At 38.3% G+C, this 26,396-nt stretch overlaps 6 protein-coding genes across 7 annotated transcripts; 1 reads left to right on the forward strand and 5 right to left on the reverse strand.

Moving 5' to 3' along the window:
- Positions 1-1,683: 1,683 nt before the first annotated feature.
- Positions 1,684-2,760, reverse strand: LOC133744885 (F-box protein SKIP23-like). The gene has a single exon (XM_062172913.1). The coding sequence runs from the start codon at positions 2,758-2,760 to the stop codon at positions 1,684-1,686; it is 1,077 nt and encodes a 358-aa protein (XP_062028897.1).
- Positions 2,761-3,573: 813 nt separating this feature from the next.
- On the forward strand, positions 3,574-5,049 carry LOC133742356 (amino acid transporter AVT1I-like). Its single transcript, XM_062170022.1, has 3 exons — positions 3,574-3,710; positions 3,796-4,400; positions 4,484-5,049. Exons 1-3 carry the CDS (start codon positions 3,623-3,625, stop codon positions 4,991-4,993), a joined length of 1,203 nt encoding a protein of 400 aa, XP_062026006.1. The 5' UTR covers positions 3,574-3,622; the 3' UTR covers positions 4,994-5,049.
- Positions 5,050-5,492: 443 nt separating this feature from the next.
- LOC133743727 (AT-hook motif nuclear-localized protein 5-like) lies at positions 5,493-10,363 on the reverse strand. Its single transcript, XM_062171755.1, has 5 exons — positions 9,356-10,363; positions 8,763-8,830; positions 7,999-8,130; positions 6,271-6,429; positions 5,493-6,021 (listed from the first exon to the last, which is right to left on the reverse strand). The coding sequence occupies exons 1-5, from the start codon at positions 9,822-9,824 to the stop codon at positions 5,791-5,793; spliced, it is 1,059 nt and encodes a 352-aa protein (XP_062027739.1). The 5' UTR covers positions 9,825-10,363; the 3' UTR covers positions 5,493-5,790.
- A 2,432-nt stretch (positions 10,364-12,795) lies between these two features.
- Positions 12,796-15,300, reverse strand: LOC133746058 (F-box/LRR-repeat protein At3g59190-like). Of its 2 annotated transcripts, none has more exons than XM_062174223.1 (4): positions 15,178-15,300; positions 13,822-14,439; positions 13,562-13,708; positions 12,796-13,467 (listed from the first exon to the last, which is right to left on the reverse strand). In XM_062174223.1, exons 2-4 carry the CDS (start codon positions 14,233-14,235, stop codon positions 13,150-13,152), a joined length of 879 nt encoding a protein of 292 aa, XP_062030207.1. In that variant the 5' UTR covers positions 14,236-14,439; positions 15,178-15,300; the 3' UTR covers positions 12,796-13,149. The 2 variants fall into 2 exon arrangements, with proteins under 2 accessions (XP_062030207.1, XP_062030206.1); XM_062174222.1 differs by having other exon boundaries at positions 12,797-13,467; positions 13,822-14,820.
- Positions 15,301-17,319: 2,019 nt separating this feature from the next.
- Positions 17,320-18,635, reverse strand: LOC133744886 (putative F-box/FBD/LRR-repeat protein At5g25850). The gene is made up of 2 exons (XM_062172915.1): positions 18,562-18,635; positions 17,320-17,995 (listed from the first exon to the last, which is right to left on the reverse strand). The coding sequence occupies exons 1-2, from the start codon at positions 18,633-18,635 to the stop codon at positions 17,320-17,322; spliced, it is 750 nt and encodes a 249-aa protein (XP_062028899.1).
- A 4,859-nt stretch (positions 18,636-23,494) lies between these two features.
- LOC133745500 (F-box/LRR-repeat protein At4g14103-like) lies at positions 23,495-25,985 on the reverse strand. The gene is made up of 4 exons (XM_062173583.1): positions 25,791-25,985; positions 24,386-25,421; positions 24,069-24,239; positions 23,495-23,983 (listed from the first exon to the last, which is right to left on the reverse strand). The coding sequence occupies exons 2-4, from the start codon at positions 25,388-25,390 to the stop codon at positions 23,669-23,671; spliced, it is 1,491 nt and encodes a 496-aa protein (XP_062029567.1). The 5' UTR covers positions 25,391-25,421; positions 25,791-25,985; the 3' UTR covers positions 23,495-23,668.
- Positions 25,986-26,396: the final 411 nt, after the last annotated feature.

The raw sequence follows: 26,396 nt of genomic DNA on the forward strand, positions 1-26,396 counted from the left end.
TGATGATAATTTATGGGCTAAAAGTGTAGGTAGTGGTAATTTGCTATTTATTCTAATGATATCAATTTCTATTTTATTTTTATTTTTTTTATTGTTCTATTTTTTAGACTTTGTCAAATAACTTATTGTTCTAATATTACTTTTGAATATCAGCCCTTTACCGATGACAAATCCATCGGGGATATATTGTTTTTTCTTTATCGAAAAAGGTCATCCCAATATTGTATTTCAGCAAGCAGTACAAAAACGACCCACTCCAGAAGGGATCGTTAGAAGAGCCGTTTATAGATCGAGTACCCTAAAACCCTATTATCAAATGAATAAGAACCCAACATACCCTTAGCACACCCAATTTTTTGAAAGTCTACGTATTTTTGTTTTAACAAAAACCTAGAAACTCCAAAGTATGAATAAAAAAGTCAAGAGAGCAACTGGTCTATACGACCTAACAAAAATTAAATACTACTATGGGCCATAGAGGCCCAATTCATCCAACCCCACACCAAAGGAGTTATCCAACCCATGAGCCCAAAAATGAGTCCCATAATCCAGTTCAAAGCCCAGAAGGCCCAATCACTCCAAGCTTAAGCATGAGTAGGAAGAGAGGCACCATCACCACTGTCAGCCCCGCTAACATCACTGTCACCGCTAGCAACAGCGCCGCTTCCATTGTCGCAGCCGTCCTCAACACCTAACCACACCAAATCCTAGAGCACCTGCCGAGAGTAAACCGAAGTTGTCCCCCACACCACCATTACTCATTGCAGCCAAAAGAAAGGCCAGTCTGAGATCATGCCTCCAACAAGAATGGCCCCCGCCGACCAGGCTACACATCATCCAACAATCCACATGCCAAACCCAATCAAATCCACCAGACCTCCATCGAGATCCAACCTTCAAGATCCAGTACGGTTCTGATCTAACTCCCCCAAGTAACGTGATTACGATCCATCCGCATGTCCCCAATCCCCATCTTCTGACATCTCAGATGCCACGACCCGTCAAATAAAAACCGCACCCAGTCAACTAGCTCAAAGCAGCCAATAAAAACCGTCCATAGGCTCACCGAATCCCCAGTACTAGCGAAAAAGAAAAAGAAGGGCAACCGGAAATTTAATCCTTGAGGATGGAGAAGGTGTAGGAGTTGCAGACAACGGCTCTAAAAACCCTAGTAGAGCTAGATCGGAGAGATTTTTTTGTTACAAGTTGCTCTATCCCAATAAGGTAGTGCTGGGGATATATCGTTCTACTAATATTATTTTTGAAAATCTTATACCGACGTCGGGAAACAATCTTCTAATTTTATTTATTTTTGGCCAATGAACACTCTTCTAATTACATCATATTTCTTACTATCCGCTAAAGGGTCATAGCTTGTGACCCAAACGTATTCTGGCACTCTCACTATGAAAAAAAAATCTTATATGCACCGATAATGCAAGTGAACTAGTAGATCTTACCCGTTTATATTTATAGACAACTTTTTTTTTTTTTAATAACAAAAAATTATACATTATCCAGCCGTTCATTCATGTTGGTGCAAGTGCATGTCGCTGCACTAAATACTCACTCAGACTTTCAGTAGTACATCCAATACCATTATATTAAAATTACAACCAGGAAATAACAAACAAACAATTGTAAGAGTCTGCAAGGAGACGCACTCTTCTTTTTTTTTTTTTTTCAGGTGAAGGTGAGTTCATTCTCCATAGAAACACCGCTGTATCCATACTGTTGAATCCATGCATATGGTTCTTTTGAATCAAAATAATCATAATAATGAAAATATTTTTGCTCCATCTTTCCATCTTCCATGCTAAAAACACCCAAACACCTACCTGCGTGGTATATGCAATTGGCCTTCAAAGCAGAGTAGTCTGAGACCCGTATAGAGAATGAAGAACTATTTTCACTCAGAAACAAGGCACAATTCCCCAAGTTCTTTACCTCCACTGAGTTTGACCAATTACCAGTACTAAGTGGCACCTCGAAAACCCTAAACCAGTTAGTGCTTCTGTAAGGTTCCCAAAGACTGATAACCAACAATAAGACGCCGGCCGATTTTACCAGGTATAATTTCTCGGCAATCTCATGTAGAATTGGCATCTCTGAAACAACGACCCTTGTTTTTGCTTTCTTAAGGTCCTCAATGTCACAAACCAAGACACGGCCGTCGTTTTCCACGATATAAAATTGTCCTTCATAATAAGCTATATCGTATCTTCCTTCATCTGGCATCCAGCAGCTACCTGGTGATGATATTATAGTCCATGCATCGTCTTTTGGTCTCCAGAATGCGAACTCTCTAAGGCAATCAGTAGCAAGTGCAACCATGACTATGTAATCTGATGTCAGAGAAGGAGCAGATGATAAGACAAACTTCGTTATTTCCGAACCATTGAAAAAGAGTGGCAGCACAATTTTTTCGTCTTTGAAAGGATGCAATAGATAATTCCTATCTTCTTGTGGGATGAGCCATCCAAGAGAAGAACTATACCGGAGACAGGATCCAATATTAATATCAAGGTCCCTACGTTTTTTGAGGTTGTAAAGTGCATGCCTGGGAGTACTACCCACCAGCAAATTTATGAGCATAAGCAACGGAGTTTGATGAGTGAATCCACCAGTATAGTTTTCTTTGGTGGCGGCAGAATTCCATGATTTACAAACCCTACCAAAAGCCAAAAAATCTTCTATTAAGACCATCCGTTTGGCGATAGGCACAAGAAGATCTCCAGGAAGATCTGACCACTTAGCCATCGAAGCCTTAATTGATTAGAGAAAGAAGGAATATTGAAGCAATATATATGCCATAGAAAAGGGTTATATAAGATTGTTGGGCTTGGATTCCTTATGTCCGATATACAAAAATAACGAGGGATTTTGGAAGCCATGTTGGATTTCAATTAGATAGAAAAATTATCTGGTGGATCCAATACCATATTGTAGGATACCATTCCACTTCTATATAGGAATACCTAAACCGTAAATTCTTGCCACCACTTGTTTTATATTTTTATGTAAAATAAATTAACAATGAATATTTTGCCCAGTACCATTTGGTCTAGTGGCATAGTCTCCCCTTGTAAGTGGGAGGTTGTGAGTTCGACTCACGAAAGACTAGTTGTAGCATTTGAGTTATTTACTTGATCAAAAAAAAAAACAATGAATATTTTTGTTCCCCGGTGGCATTAGTCTCCTCTATATGTAAATTGGAGGTCTTTAATTCGACTCATGATCTAGTCATTAGTTGTTATGTAATTTATTTATTTAATTTGTCTTTTTACAAAGTCAAATCTACCAAATGGTGTTCTCAAATGATTTTTCAACTAAAATTTTATGTGCAAAACCAAATTTGACTAAATCTCAACAACCCTGGCCATTTTGATACATATCAGCTGAATATCTCAATCTCCACATCAGCTAATTGATCTGCTTGACATACAGCAGCTAGGATCCTACTTTCTTGGCCACAGTACTTGGATCCGGCCTATTCTTTTGGGGAAGTAGTCACACTTAGTTAGATCCTCAATAGATGAACCCAAAAAGAAAAGAAAAAAAGTGTAACATGAAGATATATCAACCAACTAGCTATTCATGATCTAGTGGTATTTTCTTCACAATGTTGGAAGATCAGCTAGCGGAAGTCCAAGAAGCTAAAGGAACAAGCTTCCTGAAAACTTGCTTCAACATGATCAATGCCCTGACAGGTTCTTATTTTAACTCCTTCATTTCTGTTTACTTTATTTTTTGAAATACATGCTTAAGATAATCCAGTTTTGTTTTTAATTCTAGGACTTGGGCTCATTACAACCCCTTATGCAGTTTCGAGGACTGGGTGGTCAAGCCTTCCTTTTCTTATAGCTACTGGAATTATAAGTTGCTATGCTGGGATCTTACTCACCAAATGCTTGAACACCGATGCATCAATGAAGACCTATCCTGATGTTGGTTTCCATGCATTCGGGTCTAAAGGCAGGATGTTCGTGTCCATTTTCATGTATCTTGAGCTTTACCTAGTCTCAATAGGATTCTTGATAATGGAAGCTGATAATTTAGAAAGGTTTTTCCCACAGGCTGGGATCAATCTACGCGGATATCACATAGGGGGAAAACCATTTTTTACAATGGTTGTGGGGCTAATAATATTACCTACAATGTGCTTGAAAAACCTACGATTGCTTGCCTACGTCTCAATGTGTGGCTTTCTATCAGCCATTATCATCGTCGTCTCAATTGTTTGTGTTGGTATTGATGGAGTAGGGTTCTCTAAAAGAGGGAAGATATTTGATTTGACCGGAATTCCTACCTCTCTTAGTTTGTTTGCATTTTGTTATGGAGTTCATTCCGTTACTCCCATGGTATACTCTTCTATGAGACATAGAAATCATTTCTACAAGGTAAGTAATTACTTGTACCAATACCTTTTATTACCAGTTAGTTCGAGTACTCAATTTCTGATTTCTAATCGTTGCTTGCGCAGATTTTGTTCATCGTTTTTCCCCTCTGCACTGTGAACTACATTATCCTAGCTGTTCTTGGCTACTTAATGTTTGGCGATGATGTTCAATCTCAAGTGATAATGAACCTACCTACAAGTAAAGTCATTTCAAAAATAGCAATATACACCACTTTAGCGATCCCCATCGTCAAGTATGCACTCCTAATGACACCTTTAGCAAATGCCATTGAGAACAGCTTGCCGAAAAAATGGAATAACATGCTCATTTTCATGTTCATAAGAACACTGCTATTAGTGAGCACAGTTGTATTGGCCATAGTTTTTCCATATTTTGACACACTGATGGCACTTGTTGGAGCCATTCTTTGTGTCACTATGTCCATGTTGCTTCCATGTATATGTTACGTAAAGATATTCAGATTATACCGGAAGTGTAGCGTCGAAGTTGCAATAATTGGATGTATTATAGTTATCGGTGTGGCTGTTGGTGTACTAGGTACATACACATCTGTTAAAGAGAGATTTGGATGAAGAATTATGTTATCTACCAATGTCCCTTTCGTGTAATATTGCAATCTATGTGTGAATATAATGACTTATTGTTAACTATGTGATCTTAAACGTAGTTTACTGTTATGCCTAAGCCTATGGCTTACCCGCATTTTTGCTCCATTCGAGCAGAGCAAGGTTATGCTCTCAATGAACGTACATTTGCCCCAGATACCGTGTATCCAAAGAAAAATATTTTGGTTTCCATGACCAAACTAAACTTCAGAAGTTCTCCTTTAAAAGGTTATTTGTGTAAGGGAAAAGGTCAGCAGAGAACAAATATATTCTAGACACTCGGCTAGAACTGATCTTCACCAATGTGATACAGCTTCCGCACAAAAGGAACCAAATTGAGATATCAAACAAGTGCAACAAACGAAGAGTGGTTTTCAGCCATTCTTCTTTACCTATGCATAAGAAGAAGATTAGCTGTTCCAGACATTTGAAATTACGCCTCTCATTCAGCAATCATCATTCTGGATTGAGAACTGCATAAGCATTTTGATTTCATAGGAAGTTTCAACCAAAAGGCCGAAAGAATTTCTTGCTACAGATGAGTGTCTTAATCCCCACACTACCTGAAACTCTCTCAATGAGTTACTAATGTTGCTAAAATAACCCTCGGGATTATAGCTTATGCTACAGATTATGTTAGCACAGACTTGTTACCCGCTAGTGGGTGAACAAGAGTTGGTAATGTTACAATTCTCACAGATTCAGTTGATTTACAACAACACATATATACAAAACTGGTGCATGTGTCTGTTGCAGCATTATCTTCATCCGCGAGTCAAGTCAATACCGGTGTGAGCATTTCTCGCATCAACTAGCCGCCCCCCAGGCCAAATGCCTGCTGTGGATGGAGCATAATTTTGAGTAGATGGAGCTGTAGCCGGTGAAGGTAATTTCTCACTGTGCTGAGGCTCAGAACTCTGCCCATTATTGGGGTCAGCCACTGGCTTGCTCTTGATCTTGTTGGAGCTACCATATACAAAACTGCAAAGCACGATCTGTAAAAAATATGAATTAGACCCACTGTGCTAGCCCCAGATGCATCTCCACATACCATCAGAAATCAAGATTTTCTAGGCAAGTGTTTTTCAATCATATAATCTTCCAACCGAACAAAACCATTTTCAAAGTGCTTATACACACACATAACATGTCACATCATATGTACATGTGCAAACATGAACCTACTTGCCAAAATATGCACAAAACATATCATCAGCTCTGAGACCAGCCAATGAATAAACTACCTGCACTGGAGTTGCTGCAATAAGCATAGCCACAGCACCACCAATGACATGACCATCAGAACTAGAAAGGGAAACGCTTATCCCCCCTGTTCGATCGCGGGGGCCACCATCCTCGGCAACCAGGTAAGAACCTGACAAGCATAATATCTGGAAACGACCCTGCAAATCCATGTATACAGTTGAGTCGTTGGAAAAATCGGACTAGGAAGAATAAGGGCTGTTCCTTTTTTGTTTTGTTTTTTTTTTTTCCGGTATTGAGTTGCGGCAGTAACTACTACAATAATAACTTAATCCCAATCTACAAAAAAAGATAATTAATTTAATACAACGGGAACATATTCCTTGCAGAAGAATCAAATCCTCTGAGCTGTTCCAAAGTAAGAGAATAAAAAAATGTTGCAACTCTAGGTAATAGGAAAGAAAACAATTGAAACTTGAAAGCTACTTTGACCCGGAAAGTATCTGAACTAAATTCTGACAAAGTATCATTGTCAACCCTGCTCTAACAGCTAACCCATTCTCAGTTCCTAATGGCATCTTTTCTCCATTTTAAGCAATAGTCAATTCAGTTTTAATTGTATTAGATTGAAAGTGAAGTGATTCTAACATTTAGATTATCTGATCAAGCCACCAACACTTGCAGTTGTTATTGCCACTATCAATCTGTTAAATCAACAAACAGCCTTCAATGATTTGTATTTTTGTTTGACAACCTACCATAATCAGAAACCAAATTGAATCGATGTCAGTACCGCTTCATTTTTCTGGGTACCTCATTTACACTGCCCAGTCAATCAACTCTTTTAGCCACTTGACAAGATTTTGTTTAACACCAAACTTGAACTTGCTGAATAAACCACCATGTATTTCCCAGAACAAATACTACAGCACTGCAATCATATCTTACTACAACTATTGGTATTACCAGCACCACTACTTAATTTGGAAACTTCACAACTTTTGACAACATATGATTTGTTCTGCTCTAATCATATGCCTAGATTTTGTTTGCTCTCTAGCTTCATTGGTGCAAACCATTATTACTAGGACGGTTTTCTCATTCTGACATATTACTGCTCTTCTCAACCAGAAAATCATCTGTTGAGAGCACATTACACTATTCTCTGGCATCGACACTTCATGAACCCTCACTAAGATTGTAATTCCAATCTTGAACTAAAGTGGCCGACATACAATATAATACTCCAAGCTCCCAACCCATAAATAACACATCATAGCTGAAAACCCAAACCTTAGACAACTCTAAAGTTTCTTTTCCTTGCCATTTTCTAAACGTAAATAGATTCCCTGTCTTATACTCTTCCTTTGTGTCTTTTTCAATAGCCTGATTCAACTGGTAGCGCTTTTCAATTTGTATACCACTGCTCTTCTATCCAATATCTTCATGGTAAGCGGTTATTACTCACTAATCTCTTATCACCTATTTGAAACTAAACAAAATGTTCAAATTATGGAGAAAAAACCAGTTTCAAATGTACTAAACTGTAACCAGCCACAGACTTACCACAATAGCCTGGACAGCTCTTTGCAATCACATAAGATGCAATGTTACACAGACTGAACTCTGCTATTTGCAACAAATGCTTTGCAAAGAGGAAGAAAATATACAGCTTTATATGCTAATTTTGAAATTCTCAAAATCTTAAATGTCCAACACAGAAGGAAAGGCATGTAAAATGAAATTAAGACAGAGTTGAGTGCTTCAACCTCATATGTGACACTGACACCAGTTGATGCAGGCTGACGCAGTGCTACTGAAGATACTGTTCCATTTCCTGACAAGATGCATAGTGCCCTTGGCCTCTGTTGTGAAAATAACAATAACTTTGCTGCAATGTCCTACAAAGAGAAGAACAAGAATTACCTTTTAACAAGAGAACAAGATCAAATGTAGCTAATAAGTCTATTAGTCATTGAAAAATCGGTCCAAACTATTCAACATAAAGACTCATTAACAGCTGCAGACATAAGTGAGTAAACAAGCAGTATGCTGAAATTTGTGTGCTTGCATATAAAGTGGTCTGATATGTGTGTTTTAACTTTCTATAAGCATTTTTACTGATGAGTCCTTGCAACAATCTCCATATTATAAACTGACCATGTTAAAACATATAATGATATCTATGGAGCTTTAAATATAATTGGTAAAGCATCATATAGAATTTTAACAGCAACATTATGATTTACTTAAAATACTCTGATCCAGAAAATTCCACTACAATTGCTGTAAGAACTATATGGATTACAACTTCTAGTTAGTTATGCCAAGTAAATAAATGAAGGCTGGTAAAGCATGATCATTTTCAATTTCTGGTATCAATCTGTTTTCACTTCCTTAGGCATCAGAAAACAACACAAAGACAATGCCAACCTCTTATGACTTGAACTATCAATGTCAAAATTGGTGCAACTCATTCTTGAGCAGAACACGTATTTGAGGCATCTTTGTAATTTAAACTTATAGAGCATACCTCTCCAGCTTCAATGGTGATAACATGGGGTGCAAAAGCCTGTCCAGCCGAACTGTTCATCCATTCCCCTATAAAAACAGTTCAACATATCCAAGAAGCACTAAGTACATGCAAAAACAAACAGTGATAAATAACTATTACAGAAAATTCACTTCAGATAGATTCAAAGAAGATCATTTAACGGGAAAAATACCATTTGAGAAAAGTTACAAAAATTAAGTGTCACAGACATTAAACAAATCCAAGACCTAAGCCATGACTTCTTTTCTGCATGGACTTCAGTTCACAGCTTATATATGTTTGGTAGATGTTTCGGCTAATACAATTGATGGTCATTACCCATAATTATCAAACGAGAACAGTTTTGGAAAATTAGCAGAAGTGGCATGAATTAACCACCATTAATAGAAACGAAAATTGAATAAATTTTACAAGAAACTAATAAATGCTAACAAGAATGCAAAGTAACCAGGAACCTCATAGACCTTGGTCCACTTCTACCTATCCCACTAAATCTAGTAGACTAAAAGAATTCACAACCAGAGAATCAAGTTGGGCACAAGAATGGAATTAGAAGTCGCATAGAAATTTACCAAGATTAGCCAATTGTTGTTTCCTGCCAGTCCCAGGTGGCCTTCCTCTGTTTCTTTTCGGAGTCGGTGAGGTTGATCCTGGAGTAGGATTAGGAGTTGAAGACATTGGAGACAATGCCAGAGAAACCGGGGCATCAGGAGCCGAACCAGGACCAGGACCAGGCCCATACTTCCGGGGCCTCCCTCGTTTCTTCTTGACAGGCTCACCGGAAGATGGAGCTCCTCCGGGAGAAACATTGATGCTAATGCCTTGAGGGTAATTGGGTCTTGAAGAAGGCTCTACTGAGAATGCTGAGGCGGCCCTCACATTAGACTGAGCTTGTTGAAAGGCAGTGTTGTTGGGCCTGAACCCAGGTGGTGCATGCAGCCCAGCAATCTGTGATCCAGGTGAAGACCCACCATGGCCTCCCCTATGGATGTAGTATGAAGCTTGAGCACCAGAGATGGCCATGGCTTCTCTCCCATCCATGCATTTACCAAGAGACTGGTCACTCAAAACACTTCAAAGCTCGGGCCTTGAAACCTCCTCCCCAATTTCGGAAATCTTTAACCAAAAGAAAAGGGGGAAAAAAGATCACAGCTTTAACCCCAAATCTTCAAGATAGAGCAACCCAGTGAGGTTCTGGAACAAAGGATTTAAGAAGGGTTTTGCTTTCAAGCTGAGAAGAATCTGGAAAACCCAGTAAAAATTTGATCTTTACCCAGGAAAAACAAGGTGAGGTCAGAGCTTGAGCAGAGACCCAGGAAGGAAAAGCAAAATGCAGAAAAATCAGGGGCTGAGGTAGTTACAGGGAAGGTGAGATTGGAACCTAGCAGCTGTGAAATCAGTGAAACAAAGAACAAAACCCTAGATTTGAAATCTAGGGTTTTGACAGGAAATGCAGAGGGAGGGAGGTGGAAAAGGGGGAAAGAGGGAGGAAAGGACAAAGGGGAGAAGAGGGGAAGGGGGTTGGGAGGAAAATGAATTGAAAATTTGAGCTTTTGAATTAAAGGAGAGGGGGTGAGAGTGTGAACTAGCAATGTAAGAGAGTAAAGACCTTTTTCCTGTTTCTTTATTGTAATATGTAAGTGAGGAGTGGGGTGGGCTGTAAGTATCTGACCATATTGAAAGGAAAGACTAATACAATTGGAAAGACAGTCTGTGACCCACCAAAGTTCCAACCTTACATGTCCTTATCAGACTGCCCTTTCCTGGGGCATAGAGCCCCCTCCTCTCTCTCTCTCTCCCCTTTTTCTTCTTTTTTGTTTTGTTTTTTTCCTCCTAAATTGACCTAAACTTGCAAATATAAAAGTATAAAACAAATACATGTAGAAATTTAATATTTAGTTTGGTTGTTGTCTTAACTAACATGACTGTTAACATAGAAATCTCTCTTTCTGTCAACCAACTCCGTTAATTACGTATTAAAACGTATTGGTGACATTCAATAGTATAAAAGATGAATTTGATCGTATCATAATCTTGTTTGTTAGCTTCAACTCATTCATTATCATAGAGAACACTATTCATACCAATCAAACTTGCACATCACACACACGACACAATACAAAACGAAGATTTGCTAAATCTAATTGGTACCTTTTGTTGAATTGGGTGTTTCAAATGCTGAGTTTCTTTTGTCCAAAAGGAAAAATGCTGAATTTCTGATGTACTGTGGTCGGATCCAAAAATAAATGCAATGCTCTTTGCTTTCTTTTTGGGCTGGTCTAGAAGGGACAAACCAAACTGGAAAATGATAACTAAAGAAATTGAAGAAGCATCAAGAATATTGAAGCTGGAAAACTTTGTTTATGATCACGACACATTTTATACTAGTTTCATTTGTCTGTAATCTGTATCAAAGATTATATACTATAATTCTGGAAAATAATATGAACTTATGAAGTCACAAATTACTGGAGATGTAGGTGGAAGAGGACATGGATTTGAATGGTGTACAAGAAGTCTTGTTTCTTCTTCTGATGTGAAAGTGATTGCAGTTAAATGAATAGCTAGCAGACTGCTCAGTCTTTTTCTGTGCTTATTAACTGCTTTCAGACAAATCACTATTGGCTCTGTCATGGAGTTTCAACCTTATAAACAAATCAATCAGTGAGTGATTAGCGTGGTCAGTCAACAAAGTGTATGATTTTGTTGAATTAGTTGGTTACAATCTGAAAGAGAAGATATGTTTTCAAAAGCCTTGCCCCACATGCATTTACCTATAATAGACACTACCAACATGTTAAACTGTTAATGTTTTGCATCATGCTTTGATTAATGTCGGTTCATTTCACCAATTTGTTGGTTGTATCGGAGAAAATTGAGTTCTATTTCTAACTTACTCTCAACCGAATTCTTGATTATGTTTCCTTCACTATTTGAATGTTTAGTCAATCAATTTTTAGCATATCTATTTAGTGATATATTAATAATATCTTTACTTAATTTAAAGAAATGATCAGTAAAAAACAACGAAAGTCCTAAGAATGAAACGTTACATAATTTAATTTGAAATCCTCTAAAGGCATATGTGCTTTTGATTCTCGAATGTTATTTATAACAACAAAAAAAACCTTTATTATGGAGTGCAAAGAACTCTTGATGTTTGGTTCTAACTTGCAAGATAGTTGGACCACTACTAAGCTATTCCAAGCACCATCAATTAGCATAGAAGTGGGCAAACCATGTAAACTTAAACTTGTAAAGAGGCCATGGGGCCTTGTCCCTTACAGCACATATATTTCAGTAATCATATTCCACCAAAGTTAAATAAGCTAGAAAGAGAGAAGAAAAGTAGAGTTCACAACACAATAGTCACAATAAACTTAAGAAAATGAATCATACTAAAACATATGAAATTTAATTTCATAGGTCTTTGAACCCCTTGGAAGGAAAGTTTCAATCTTCAACAGACGACTACAAATTGTAACATTATTCAGAGCCCCACCATTTTTTTAATTTTTTTTTTATGCGATTCAGAGCCCCACCATGCTTCAACAAGTACTTTGCCACTTCTATTTCACAAGGCCATCCAAAGAATCTCTGTAGGCTAATAGTTTTGAGGTGCGACAATAAATAATAAGGCAAGAACTCCAGTGGACACCATTCCGGTACAAAGTTTCCCTGGTTGTCATCAGCAGCAGGGCACTTGATACTGATGTTCTAAGCATGATTCAGAACGACGAGTAAGATCAACATTGTTCAAAATCGTATATTGGTACAATGTGGAACAAAGGTCAGTCCATGTATACGTACTTACGTTTTCAATCAAAAGATGCTCAAGATTTGGTGATATCTTGAGCAAATTTGCCGATGATAGCCAACAACGACAGGTTTGAACACGTAGTTCTAACTATTGAGCATTGGCAGCAGAAGACCTTGATATGCTGTGCCACAATATCAAGCGTATATGTCCTAAAAATCTCAATCCTACTAAGTTAAAGAAACTACAAAGAGAAGATAGTAACAGTCAAAAACAGAAGTGCGCAGGTCAAATGTTGTCTTTCAACCCTCGTAAATTGAAAACTGTGACTATGAAGTCAGAAAGAAAAGAGTTTTAGATTCTTATACAAGTGCATATGTCATGCATGTTCTATTCCCAGAAAGAGGATCTATGTGAATTGTTGTCACATAAACTCAATTTAACAAGTTTTAGAACCCCTTTGGAACTTTGAAAGTTCTGATTATAAGGTGGCAACAGGAGCCTGTAACTTCAACTCTTCATCGTCACAAAAGCAAGTATAAACAGTCACCATAATCAAGGCCTTTCTGTGCTTCACCAAGTAGTCTCGTATGTTCCCAAATACAGGATCTAGGTAAAAGTCAGAAAACCAATTTCACAAGTCTTTGAACCCCTAGGGAACTTGGAAACTTCCAAGCACAAGGAGGCAATAGGAGGCTGTAACTTCATCTCTTTTTCTTCACAAAAGCGAGTATAAATAGTCACCTTATTCAAAGCCTTGCCGTGCTTCACCAGGTACTTTGCCACTTCCATCTCATTTGGACACCCCTTGAACTCCCGTAGGCAAATAGTCTTGAGGTGTGAAAACAAACAAACAGGCACAAACTCTGGCGCATCCCATTCATGTACAAACTCATCCTCATTGTCATCAGCACAAAATTTGGTGTTCTGAATACATTTAAAATATGTCAGTTAATCTTAAATCTTTCTAGTTTGTATACCAGTATCATTTGGCATAAGGATCATTCCAGATATACTTTACATTTTCAAACACAAGATGTTCCAAATTCGGTGATAGCTTGAGCAAAGTTGGCAGTGATTGCAAACAGCAACACGTTTGAAGTTGTAGCTCCAAGTGCTTCAAATTATCAAAGGTAGGCAAAAGATGTTGATCTTTAATGCCAAGAGCCTGCAGAAATGATGAAGTACATTAGCATTCTATTGAGAAATGATGAATTAAAGATTTCCATGTCATCATATAGCATTCCTTTGAGAAATTCCAGGACAAAATAAATTACTAACCCCCAAGATTGCAGCTGAAACTGACAGATATTTAACATTAAAAATTTCTGCAAAGAGCCTGCGCACACGATCAGCAAGACCAAGGAAACAATGAAGGTTGTCAAGCTCGTCCACATCTAAGAAATCTATCTTGGCTTTCCTCATAGATTTGGCATCCGTCAAAGAATAGCTCACCAAAAAGTCATAGTATATATCCAACTCTTCAAGGTATGGAGCATCGGCATTAACGAATATTTGGCACACATAATTTACAACATTACTAGATCTTGTATCAAACTTATGGACAATGAAGCTAATTTGCAGTCTTTTCAGCTTAGGTCCAGAGATATTGATATTATAAGACAAAACGTCGTCAACTTGGCCATCTATAATCAAATGTTCAAGTGCAGGGCAACAAGAAAAGAGCTTGTCCATCGAGTCAGAATCAGGACACCAAACTGTAACATGGAGGAACTTGAGACACGGGAAACATTTTGCGCTAGGAGTAACAACACTAACATCTTGGGACAGCCACAGCTTCAAACTCACCAATGTGTTGCACAAAAAAACGCTTTTGGGGATCTCAAAATGTGGCTCTGTAGGTGTCTCCACACAAAGATCAAGTTCCACAACATTATGCTTTACGGCAGTGGAAATCCAAGCATGAATAAGAGAAGCATCAGACGTCATAGTAGTCTTAAGATGGAGTCTATGAATGTTTATGGGGCTACGAAACAAAAGTAAACGATTCACAAACTGCGGAAAACTACTCAAGACGTATCTTAGTGGCCTCGGTAAAGTACGATTAACATAATCCAGGTGATATTTTTGTTCATCCAAATCTAAACTGGGAACAGAAGCCCACACATTCTTCCATCTACGTGATAAAACACTGGTCTGCACAGCCTCTCTTGTAGTACAACAGGAAAGTATATGGCAAAGAATTGCATCCGGCAACCCACTAATCCTATCTTCAATGCTTGATTTTTGAAGCTTTGATTTTGAAGCCATTTTACCACTCTGTAAGATAAAATGGGCAACTGGTAAAAACCCAATTCAACAATGCTTAAGAAGCATTTTGGTGTGCTTGAGTAGTGTGTTGGTATTTGTATTTGGTAAAATCCCTAAAGTTTCTTCATATAAATCTCCCCACAAAGTTTCTCCAAAAAGTTGATTTAACATATATGGCAGTAAGAAAATAATTTCAAGAATCCTACTTTTCTTGCAAAGAACTGAACTTTCTGATTATTTAATAGAGAACTAAAAAAAATAAGCTCAATGGCGTTGGGTTTGGTATGGTATGCGAAATTATTAGACTTGAAACAGAGGACAAACAAAAAAGTAAAGAAATAACAAAGAAGAGATGTTAGAAAATACCTGAAATGGGGTTATGAATAGTGGATCAAATTTCCCTGTTCTGATTTCAGAGCACTGAAATGGTCTGCATAGTTTGGTTGCTGAGAAACACAAACACAGGAGTAGAAGGATTCAGAGGAAGCAGAAGAAACTGTGTGTGTGGTGAAGTTAAAAGGGTGAGTGAGAGTGAAGGAAATAGACGACATGTCGCTTAACTGTTTCTCTTGTCATCTTCAAAAAACATGTCGTTTATCTGCTTTTTCCATTAAGCATGTCCAAATTTCAACAATGACCCTAATGACACTTTGATTCAGTTGTTAATATGTTAGTTGACAAACCTTTCTACTCTTCTCGGCAAGTTTAAATGGTGGTGTCATCTCTGTGTGTATTGTAAGAAATTTCATATATTATATTCTTGAGATATTATTGACACTCTCAAAAAGTCATTCTGCACTCTAAAGTTAATATTTTAAAATTTTGATTATAAGCGTAGAGAAGAGTGTTAGGTACACTTTCTATACTATTGGGCATCCCTAATCAACACATATATGAGGCACGAGGGTGTGCTTCTTTAGTTAGTTACCTTAATTCCTATTACAAGCGGGATACAAAATGCTGTGGTTCACTATGGTTTAAAAAAGACCCTCTCTTTCTGCTCTGTTGCTCCTACTCTTGAGGTGATGCATTTTACTCCAATAACAATTGTTTGCCATTCTTGTGAGAAAGCAATCTTCTCATTGTTTACAATGTTGCATTCTTTATAGAATAGCTCACCAAGAAATCAAACCTCTAAGATCTTGACCATCAGCACATAATTTACAAAATTATTAGCAGCATATCTGATTCTGATGCATGGACCTTGAAACTTATTTGCAGTTTATTTAGTTTAGGCGCAGAGATTTCTCCAAACAGAATCTTCCCGGGTTCGTTCCAACTCCATCTATACTATAGTATACTATAGTCTTCAAGTACAGGAAACAATAAAAGAGCTTCTCCATCGATTCGGAATCAGTTAATCAGGACAGACACTTAAACATGGAAGAAATCGGACACTGGATACAATTTGAGCTAGAAGTAATGGCATTCGGACACTGTGGAAGCAGATTGGCTGAGATAAGAAGTTCGGATATTGAATGAAATTTGACTGTGATCCAAGTGAAAACAGGTCCCAGACTTTCTACTGAACAAACACAGTAGGTCTCATACATTAGGCCAAGCAACTTTTAAAACTCCTCAATGATTAGGTGGTAAATACCATCACTTTCATGACCAGACCAGGGCTCAGATGGAGAGATGAAATCATTAAGAAAATAGAAGATAACTACAGTTAAAAACAGCCGTGCACATAAATAAACTCGTGTTCCATTCCCAGAGAAATATCCATTGTAAAATGATTGTCTTTAATCCCTTGGGAACTTAGAAGTTAGAAATCGACCATAAAGAAGACAGAACACATGCATAGTTACATGTACAAGAGTGCACAAAACTTATATTCCCAAAGAAGAATCTGAAACGATCGTCTTAGATTGAATTTTACAAGTCTTGGAACCCCTCGGGAACTTTGAAAATTTCGACCATAAGGTGATGGGAGACTGTATCTCCATCTCTTTGTCTTCACTGAAGTGAGTATAAATAGTCACCTTATTCAAAGCCTTGCCATGCTTCACCAAGTACTTTGCCACTTGATACTTACATCTGCAAAACCATGATGTTCCCTATTTGGTGATATTTTGAGCCAAGTTGTCAGTGCATGATTGCAAACATTGACAAGTTTGAATTTGCAGCTCCAAATGGTTCAAATCATTAAATGTAGGCAGATGTTGATATTCATTGTCAAGAACCTACAGATATGATGATGTAAATAGAAAAATCAAAGACAACTAAAATTAAAATTTCCTCGACATCATATAGCAATCCATTGAGAAATACCAGTATGTATAGGAAAAATGATACCACCCACTGTGGGTACAAGTTCGACCATACTTACAACCAAAATTGGAGCTGAAACTGTCAGGTATTTAGCATTACAAATATCTGCAAAAAGCTGACATATGCGATCAGCGAGGCCAAGAAAATATTCACGGTCCACAAGCTCTTCCACATCTAAGAAATCTAGGTTGACTTTCCTCAAAGAATAGCTAACCAGAAAATCATAGTAGATATCTAACTTTTCAAGGTTTGGAGCATCAGCACTAAAAAAAGGTTGGCAGTTTGGCACCCATAATTTTCATCCGAAGAATCATTTGCAACAGTTATTCTAGCAAGTTTACGGAAGTTTGGGTGCAGATATAACAAGATGGAAAGCGTTCCATCTGACGCTTCTCCATGTATAATAAGATCTTCAAGTACAGGGAAACAAGAAAACAGCTTCTCCAACGTGTGAGAATCAGGATACCAAAATGTAACATTTAGCAACTTGAGACAGGGGAAACAATTTGAGGGAGGAGTAACAGCACAAATATTTTGGTGAAGAAACAACTCTAAACTAACCAATGTGTTGCACATGAAAACACATCTCGGAATATCAAAATCCAGCAAGGGAGGATCCCCCAATCTAAGAACAAGTTCAACAACATTATGCTTTATGGCAGTGGAAACCCAAGCATCAATAAGAGAAACATCATGCATCTTTGTAGTTACAAGGCAGAATCTTTGAATGTCTCCCGGGCAACGAAACAAAAGTACACTATTCACAAACTCTGCAAACCAATCCGACTCATATCTTACCGGTTGTTGCACAGTACGGATAACATAGTCTAGCTCATATTCTTCTTCATCGAAATCTAGATTGGGAACAGAAGCCCACACATTCTTCCACCTATGTTGAAGGAGTTGTGTCCTAAAACAATCATTTTGATATAATTATTATGGTAATTATTATTAAGGGTTAAATACTATTTACTCCCTGAACTTTCAGGGAAAAAACAGTTCAGTCCCTCCCTTTTTAATTTCACACGTTTACTCCCTCATCTCTCAATTTTGGACCAATAGGTCCATTCCGTTACTCTCCGTTCAAAAACTTCGTTAAATTGCTGACGTGGCAGTCATTCTGTAGCAAAATGTCTATTATACACTAACTTCCTTTTTTTTCGTTAATTTATTAATGGATTAAATACTTGTTACTCCTCAAACTTTTGCCTGAAAAACAGTTTAGTCCCTCGCCTTTCAAATTAAATTGGATAGTCCTTATTCTCTCTAATTCTCACACAACAGGTCCAAAAAAGGTCTAAAATGACTATAATACCCCCAAGATCCTTTTTTAAAATTTTTTTTCTCTCTTTTCTTTTTCTCTTTTTTATCTTTTTATTTTTAATCATTTTTTTTAAATTTTTTTTTTTTTGCTTCTGTCTCTGCTCTCTGCTCTCTCTCTCTCCCCCCAATTCCAGCTCCGATCCCATTTCCAACCAGGACCGAGCTCCAGAACCAGTCCACCACTTAAACCCCCAATCTCTCACGCTCATCTGCCTCTTCTGCTCCATCGAATCCCAACCACAAATCCCAACCCCCAAATCTCGAATTCAATCGAATCAATCCCTTAGTTGAACACTCATACCCAGCCTTCAATCCCATACAAATGATTCAATCCCATACAAATTTCGACGTCTTCGGCAGCTCCTCAATAAACACTACCGTCTTCGGCACCATGAAATTCGGCAGCTTTCCTCTGCAGTACTCTATCATCTCCTTCTCCGTCGGCCTCCGCCCCACGTCATCTTTCAGGCTCACAAACGGAAGCGTGGGATCCCGTACGGGTAGCTCCAGCCGTTGGCGTGGAACATCGGAAGCGTCCAGAGATAGACGGGCTATCTGGGTACGGCCCAGTCGAGGAGAGAGTTGACGGTGATGATGAAGAGCCCTCTGTGGCAGTGGACCACTCCCTTGGGCGAGGAAGTCGTGCCGGAAGTGTAGTTCAGCGTCATCGGGTCCCACTGGAAGTCCGGGTCGCCGCTCTCCACCATTTCCTCGTACGTGGCGCAGAACGGGGATGAGTCGGAGGAGTTGGGATGGGGTGCGGGTGCATCGTCGTCGGCGATGAGGACGAGGAGGGGGGTGGGGGGAGAGAGAGAGAGAGCAGAGAGCAGAGAGAGAAGCAAAAAAAAAAAAAAAATTAAAAAAATGATTAAAAATAAAAAGATAAAAAAGAGAAAAAAAAATATATAAAAAGGATCTTGGGGGTATTATAGTCATTTTAGACCTTTTTTGGACCTGTTGTGTGAGAATTAGAGAGAATAAGGACTATCCAGTTTAATTTGAAAGGCGAGGGACTAAACTGTTTTTCAGGCAAAAGTTTGAGGAGTAACAAGTATTTAATCCTTTATTAATTTTTCTCTTTTTTCTTTAATTTTTAATTTTTCTCTTTTTTATTTTCTTTTCTCTCTTTTTATCTTCTGCTTATCCATTTCCCTTCCTTCATTCTCTCTCTTCTCCTCCACCTCCATCATCACGAGCTCCATTGTTCAGAGCCTCCATAAGAGAATGCCCGCAAACCAGGGCGCCCTACTAGTCTCCCAGGCCTCCGGCCTCGACCAGGCTTTGGGTCTCCGGCGAAGGCTCTCGTCCCTCTCCCTCAAGTTCCAGCCCATCTCCTCCCCGGCCACCACCTAGGCCCTGCAGCGGTCCAAGTCGGTCTCCGCCATGGGCGAGTACGCCGCCATTAAGAGACTGTGGGACTGGGGCTAAACCTGGGTCCTCTCCAGAAAGCTCATATTCGCTCAGGATCTGGAGATGAACGAAGAGGAGACAAGATTCTCGGCTCCGACAATAGAGGCAGCTGGCGACAAGTCTTCTTCAAGGTCCAGGCCGAGCTTCGGAAGATCATGAGCTCCGACAACCTCACCACTCCTCCTCAAACTTATAGGCCGTTGGCGAAAAGGATTCGGGAGCCCAAAACACCACAGCCTCCGTAATTCCAATTTGGAATTGGAATCACACAAATGGGTCCTCTGAATCTTCACCTGAAAATCCATTTCTTGATCTAAATCGTTGTTTGATTCTTTTGTGGTTGATTTGGGGATTTAGGGTTTCAATTCGGATTCTTTTGGATTGGGTCTCGATTTGTGTTTGGGGTAATGGTGTTTCTCGGAGAGCCTACAGTACTAGTGGAGGAGAAATTGGTCTGTAGAAGTGGAAATCATGATGGGGGCTCTGAACAATGGAGATCTGATGAAGATGGAGGTGGAGGAGAAGAGAGAGAATGAAGGAAGGGAAATGGGTCAGCAGAAGATAAAAAAGAGAGAAAAGAAAATAAAAAAGACAAAATTAAAAATTAAAGGGAAAAAAAAAAGTGAGGGTATAATAGACATTTTGCTGCGGAATGACTGCCACGTCAGCATTTTAATAGAGTTTTTGAACAGAGAGTAATGGAATGGACCTATTGGTCCAAAATTGAGAGATGAGGGAGTAAGCGTGTGAAATTAAAAAGGGAGGGACTGAACTGTTTTTTCTCTGAAAGTTCAGGGAGTAAACAGTATTTAACCCTATTATTAATCAAAAGGGCAAGATTATTATTCATTGCTTATATTTGATATTTGATTGAACAATGTCAAAAGAATATGAGTTAAAGAGAAAGTAATCTAAAGAGTTAGATGTGTGAAACTTTTACTTTTTTACACTCTTATCCTAAAAGGTTCCTAGTCATAGGATTATCACTTGGACATTGATGATCCGGAAAGACTGACACATACTGTGTATGCTCAATATGGAGGATGATATGTCTCTTATCATTTGTGTAGAGACACTAATACAAGTATGTGGGTGCTCTTAACTTAAAATGTACACTGAACGCGATCATTAGAGTTCTTGTATGGAGTCTTACTTACATGTCAAACTTGAACTCTAAATTGCAATAATACAAATTAGTCTTTTGACCTGAGACACCATAGTTGTCTTATGAGTGAATGGATTATCTCTTGATGATGCAATCATATTGTGTCTTTTAATGGATATAATAGATGCATTTATTGGTATAATCAATTCGGTCATGGAGACATGTGAGTGTATAACAATGAATCTCTATCCTTAAGTAAATAAGGTGTATGTTCAAAGATGTGATTCAATGAGTCTTTGGCCAAAGCAATGAATGAGATTAAAAAGGAGTTTCGAATCACATTCTAAGAATCACATAAGAATGGAAATCACATTAGGGGGTTGACATATCAATTTCATACCCCAACGATGTGATTTAGAACATCGTGTTAGAGAATGACCGTATTGTATTGTAATTCCAATTGAATAGGTTCTTTGTCATTCTACATTAACTAAGGTAGTCATGATATGTTGCAAGACGTCACTCATGACTTGTGAAGTCCCCGAGGATTAATAAACATTTATAATCCTAATAACAAGGGATAATCAAAAATGAAGTTTTTGATTCGTAAACAAAATAGAATGGTTTCTATAAACTTCACTGCCTTGTTAATTAGAACCTAAGAGATCGCACACCATATAAGTGGATCTTTGAGATTGTATATGAAGAAGATTAAACAAGAGTTGGTTATGAGCAAATAATTAATTAGATTTATTATTTGAACATAATTAGGATTTTCGGGTAAAACCGAACCTATTGGGCCTAAACGATTGTTGGGTTTTTGGTGTGGACTTGGGCTTCACTAAATGAGATTTAAATGAAAGCCCAAGACACATTTTTAGTGCCCAATAACATGTATGGACCAGCCAAAATATTGGCTTTATGAAAGTCAATATTTTTCTTTTAATAATTGGAGTTATTTCCTATTATATAAAAATGAAAGCCCAAGACACATTTTTAGTGTCCAATAACATGTATGGACCAGCCAAAATATTGGCTTTATGAAAGTCAGTATTTTTCTTTTAGTAATTGGAGTTATTTCCTATTATATAAAAGTGAAAGCATGGACAAAGAAAGTGAGAGTGTCTCCACACTATTATTTTCAGATTTGAGAGAAAGAGAGTTCTCCCTTGGTCCATTACAAAATTAAAGGAAAGAAGAACACTTGCATAATTTCTTCTTTTCTTTCATCTTTCTTCATCTCTTGATTCACTTGGTGAAGATCCTTAGAGGCCATATCCTTTTGTGGCTTTACTTGTTACATCAAGGAGAAGATTACAAGCACAAGGAGTTCTTAATTCAAGGTGGAGGAAACACACACAAGGAGAGGAACTTTGGTGGTTCACTTGGATCGGATTAAAATCACGCTCCAAGGGTGAGTAGAACATAAACTACCTCTTTGTTCTTCCTTACTATGCATGCTATGTTTATATACATATCACAATAAGTCAGGATCATGGGTTAAAGGAATGGATTTTATGTTTAGTTAGTAGTTTAATTGTTAAACTAATTCCGCACTAATTAAAAAGTTTTGAAATCCATCTATTCCTTCATATGTGATAACACACAGGTCTTTACAGCATCTCTGATTGAAAAGAAGGTAAGAATGTGGCAAAGAAGTGCATCTGGCAACCCACTGATCCTATCCTCATTGTGGGAGCATAATTTGGGACGCTTTGAGTTTGAAGCCATTTCATATATTAGACACTAAGCCCTCCTTGTTGATGGAGGCACGAGGATGTGCTTCTTTAGTTCTTTACCTTATTCCTATTACAAGCGGGATACCAAATGTTGTGGTTTGCAATGGTTTAACAGAGGCCTTTCTTTCTGCTCTGTTGCTCCTACTCTTGAGGTGATACATTGTATTCCAATAATAATCAATTTTGTTTGCCGCTCTTGTGAGAAACCAATCTTGTCATTGCTTACAATTTGCATTCTTTATAGAATAGCTCACCAAGAAATCAAACCTCCAAGATCTTGACCATCAGCACATAACTTACAAAATTATTAGCAGCATATCTGATTCTGAGGCATGGACCTTGAAACTTATTTGCAGTCTATTTAGTTTAGGCGCAGAGATTTCTCAAAACAGAATCGTCCCCCAAGTGCGCGTTCCAATTCCATCTATAATAGTCTTCCAAGTACAGGAAACAATTTGAGAATCAGAATCAGCTTATCAGGACAGACACTATCACAAGGAGGAACACAGACACTGGATACAATCTGAGCTAGAAGTAATGGCACTGGGACACTTTTTCTTCATTCTATACTGAGGAAGAAAACTGGCTGAGCATAAAAAGTTTGGATGCTGAAAGAAATTTCAAACTGTGATCCAAGTGAAAACAGTCCCAGACTTTCCTCTGAACAAACATATTAAGTCACATACATTAGGCAAAGCAACTTTTGAAACTCCTCACAGATTAGGTGGTAAATACCATCACTTTAATAACTAGGAGCAGCCAGGGCTGAGATGGACAGACGAAACCATAAAAGAAAATAGATGATAACAACATTTAAAAACAGACGTGCACATAAATAAACTCATGTTCCATTCCCAGAGAAATATCCATTGTAAAATGATCGTCTTTTATCCCTTTGGAACTTAGAAGTTAGAAATCGACCATAAAGAAGACAGAAACTAAAACACGTACATAGTTACATGTACAAGAGTGCATATAACGTTATATTCCCAAACAAGAATATGTATCAAATGATTGTCTGAAATTGAATTTTACAAGTCTTGGAACCCCTAGGAAACTTTGAAAATTTCGACCATAAGGCACTAGGTGACCGTATCTCCATCTCCTCGTCTTCACTGAAGTGATTATAAATAGTCACCTTATTCAAAGCCTTGCCATGCTTCACCAAGTACTTTGCCACTTCCACCTCATTTGGACACCCCTTGAATTCCCATAGGCAAATAGTCTTGAGGTGTGAAATCAAACAAACAGGCACAGACTCTGGTGCATCCCATCCATGTTCAGGCTCATCCTCATCGTCGTCATCACAATAGTTGTACTCCTAGATATGATTTAGGACTAAAATCAAAATCTTTCTAACTTGTACTGGTATCATTTGGCATAAGGGTAATTCCAGATACACTTACATTGACATACAGGTGTTCCCTTTTTGGTAATATCTTGAGATGTTCCAAATTTGGTGATATCTTGAGCAAAGTTGTCAGTGATTGCAAACAGAGACAAGTTTGAAGTTGTAGCTCCAAGTGGTGCAAATTACTAAATGTCAGCAGCAGACTGTGATATCTAATGTCAAGAGCCTACAGATATGATTAAGTAAATAGGTAAATCAAAGACTCGAGCAAAATTAAAGATTTCCTCGACAATAGCATTCTTTAATGAAATTCCAGGACGTAGAGAAAGAGGTTATGACTCACTGCGGGAACAAGTTCGAGAAAATACTTACCGCAAAAATTGGAGCTGAAACTGTCAGGTACTTAGCATTACAAATATCTGCAAAGAGCCGGCATATGCGATCAGCGAGGCCAAGAAAATAATCAAGGTTCTCAAGATCTTTCACATCTAAGAAACCTATCTCGGCTTTCCTCAGACATTTGGCATTCTTCAAAGAATAGCTCACCAGAATATCATAGTAGATATCTAACTCTTCAAGATTTGGAGCATCAGCACTAACAAAAATTTGGCACCCATAATTTTCATAATCCTCAGAATCACTTGCAGCAGCTATCATAGCAAATTTACGGACAATGAAACTAATTTGCAGTCTTTTCAGTTTGGGTGCAGATATAACAAGATTGAAAGCTGACGCATCTTCATGTTCTCCATCTATAATAAGATCTTCAAGTACAGGGAAAGAAGGAAATAACTTCTCCACTGTGTGAGAATCAGGAAAGCAAAATGTAACATGTAGCAACTTGAGACAGGGGAAACAATGTGAGGGAGGAGTAACGGCACGAATATTTTTGTGCACACCCAACTCCAAACTAACCAATGTGTTGCACATGAAAAGACATCTCGGAATCTCAAAATCCGGCAAGCGAGGACCCCCCGAACTAAGAACAAGTTCAACAACATTATGTTTTATGGCAGTGGAAACCCAAGAATCAATAAGAGAAACATTCATCATATCAGTAGTTCGAAGACAGAACCTATGAATGTTTCCCTGGCATCGACTGAGAAGTACACGATTCACAAACTGTGCAAACCAATCCGAGTCATATCTTACTGGTTGTGGCAAAGTACGGAAAACATAGTCTAGGTAATAATCATATTCATTGAAATCTAGATTGGGAACTGAGGCCCAGACATTCTTCCATCTATGAGATAAAATGCTGGTCTTCATAGCCTCTCTGGTTGAAAAGAAAGAAAGAATGTGGCAAAGAATTGCATCTGGCAACTCACTGATCCTGTCCTCATTGCGTGATTTGCGAAGAGTTGAGTTTGAAGCCATTTACCATGTGGAAGTGGAACCCGAACCCTTTCTGTAAAATCAAATGTGCCACTAGAGTAAAACAACCATGTAAAACTTGGGTAGCTTAACTTAATTCTGTGCTTGTGTTTGTGTGTACGTAGTACTGGTATTTGGGTTTCCTAAAAGTGATGCTTTCTTTCTGGATCATCCCCCCAACATTAAACTGGAGATCGAAAACTAACTTTTCTGCAACAGGTTCCCCCACCCCCTACGAAACTGGTTTCAGGAATTCCATTTTCCTGGTAAAGGTGTTAAATTTCTTTACTGAAGTTAAAAATTAAGCTGATTGCATTAGGGTTTCGGTATTAATTAGATTTGGAACAGAGCACGTATAAAAGAGTAGAGTATTAATAGAAAAGAAAAGAGATTTGGCAAATACCTGGTAAGAATATCAATGGTGGAGCCAATTCTCGTCGTAAAGCCACCGGCCGGCTGTGTTTGTGTTTGTGTTTGTGTTTGGTTGCTGAGAAAGTAGAGACGGACGGAAACTAGCTCGCTTTCCCTGTGACTCTGAGAGTAGGAGTCTCTAGAGCTTCTCGAAGTAGCGAGTGTGTAACTACTTCAAGTAGGTGAATAGGTGATCAATGAGAGTGTGAGACGGGGGAGTGTGTGACATATTTATATAGAAAAGAAAACGACATGTTGCTTAATTTTTCGTCTTATCATAACAATACCGGAATCGCTACCTCTCCGCAAATCCGTAACACAACTATTAACTGTCACTACCTAAGTAAAATTATTGTAGGAGTGCAATGGAAAATAGAAAATTAAAAACCTCGTAACTAGAATACTAAAATGCCAACGTGGGTTGGTTTAGTTTGTGTGGGTGTGCTTGTATTGGCCTGAGACTCAATGTTTGTTTCCCAGAATCTGGGCATTGGGAAAGGAAAGTAATTCCTTCCCTGCGTTTGGGACAGCCAAGGAAGGGAAATTGGTTCTCAAAGGAAAGGAAAAAGTGGAGGAAATTGGTTCCTCCCCCCCCCCC

The sequence above is a fragment of the Rosa rugosa genome, chromosome 4 (genome assembly GCF_958449725.1).
Source record: "Rosa rugosa chromosome 4, drRosRugo1.1, whole genome shotgun sequence".
Lineage (NCBI taxonomy): Eukaryota > Viridiplantae > Streptophyta > Magnoliopsida > Rosales > Rosaceae > Rosa > Rosa rugosa.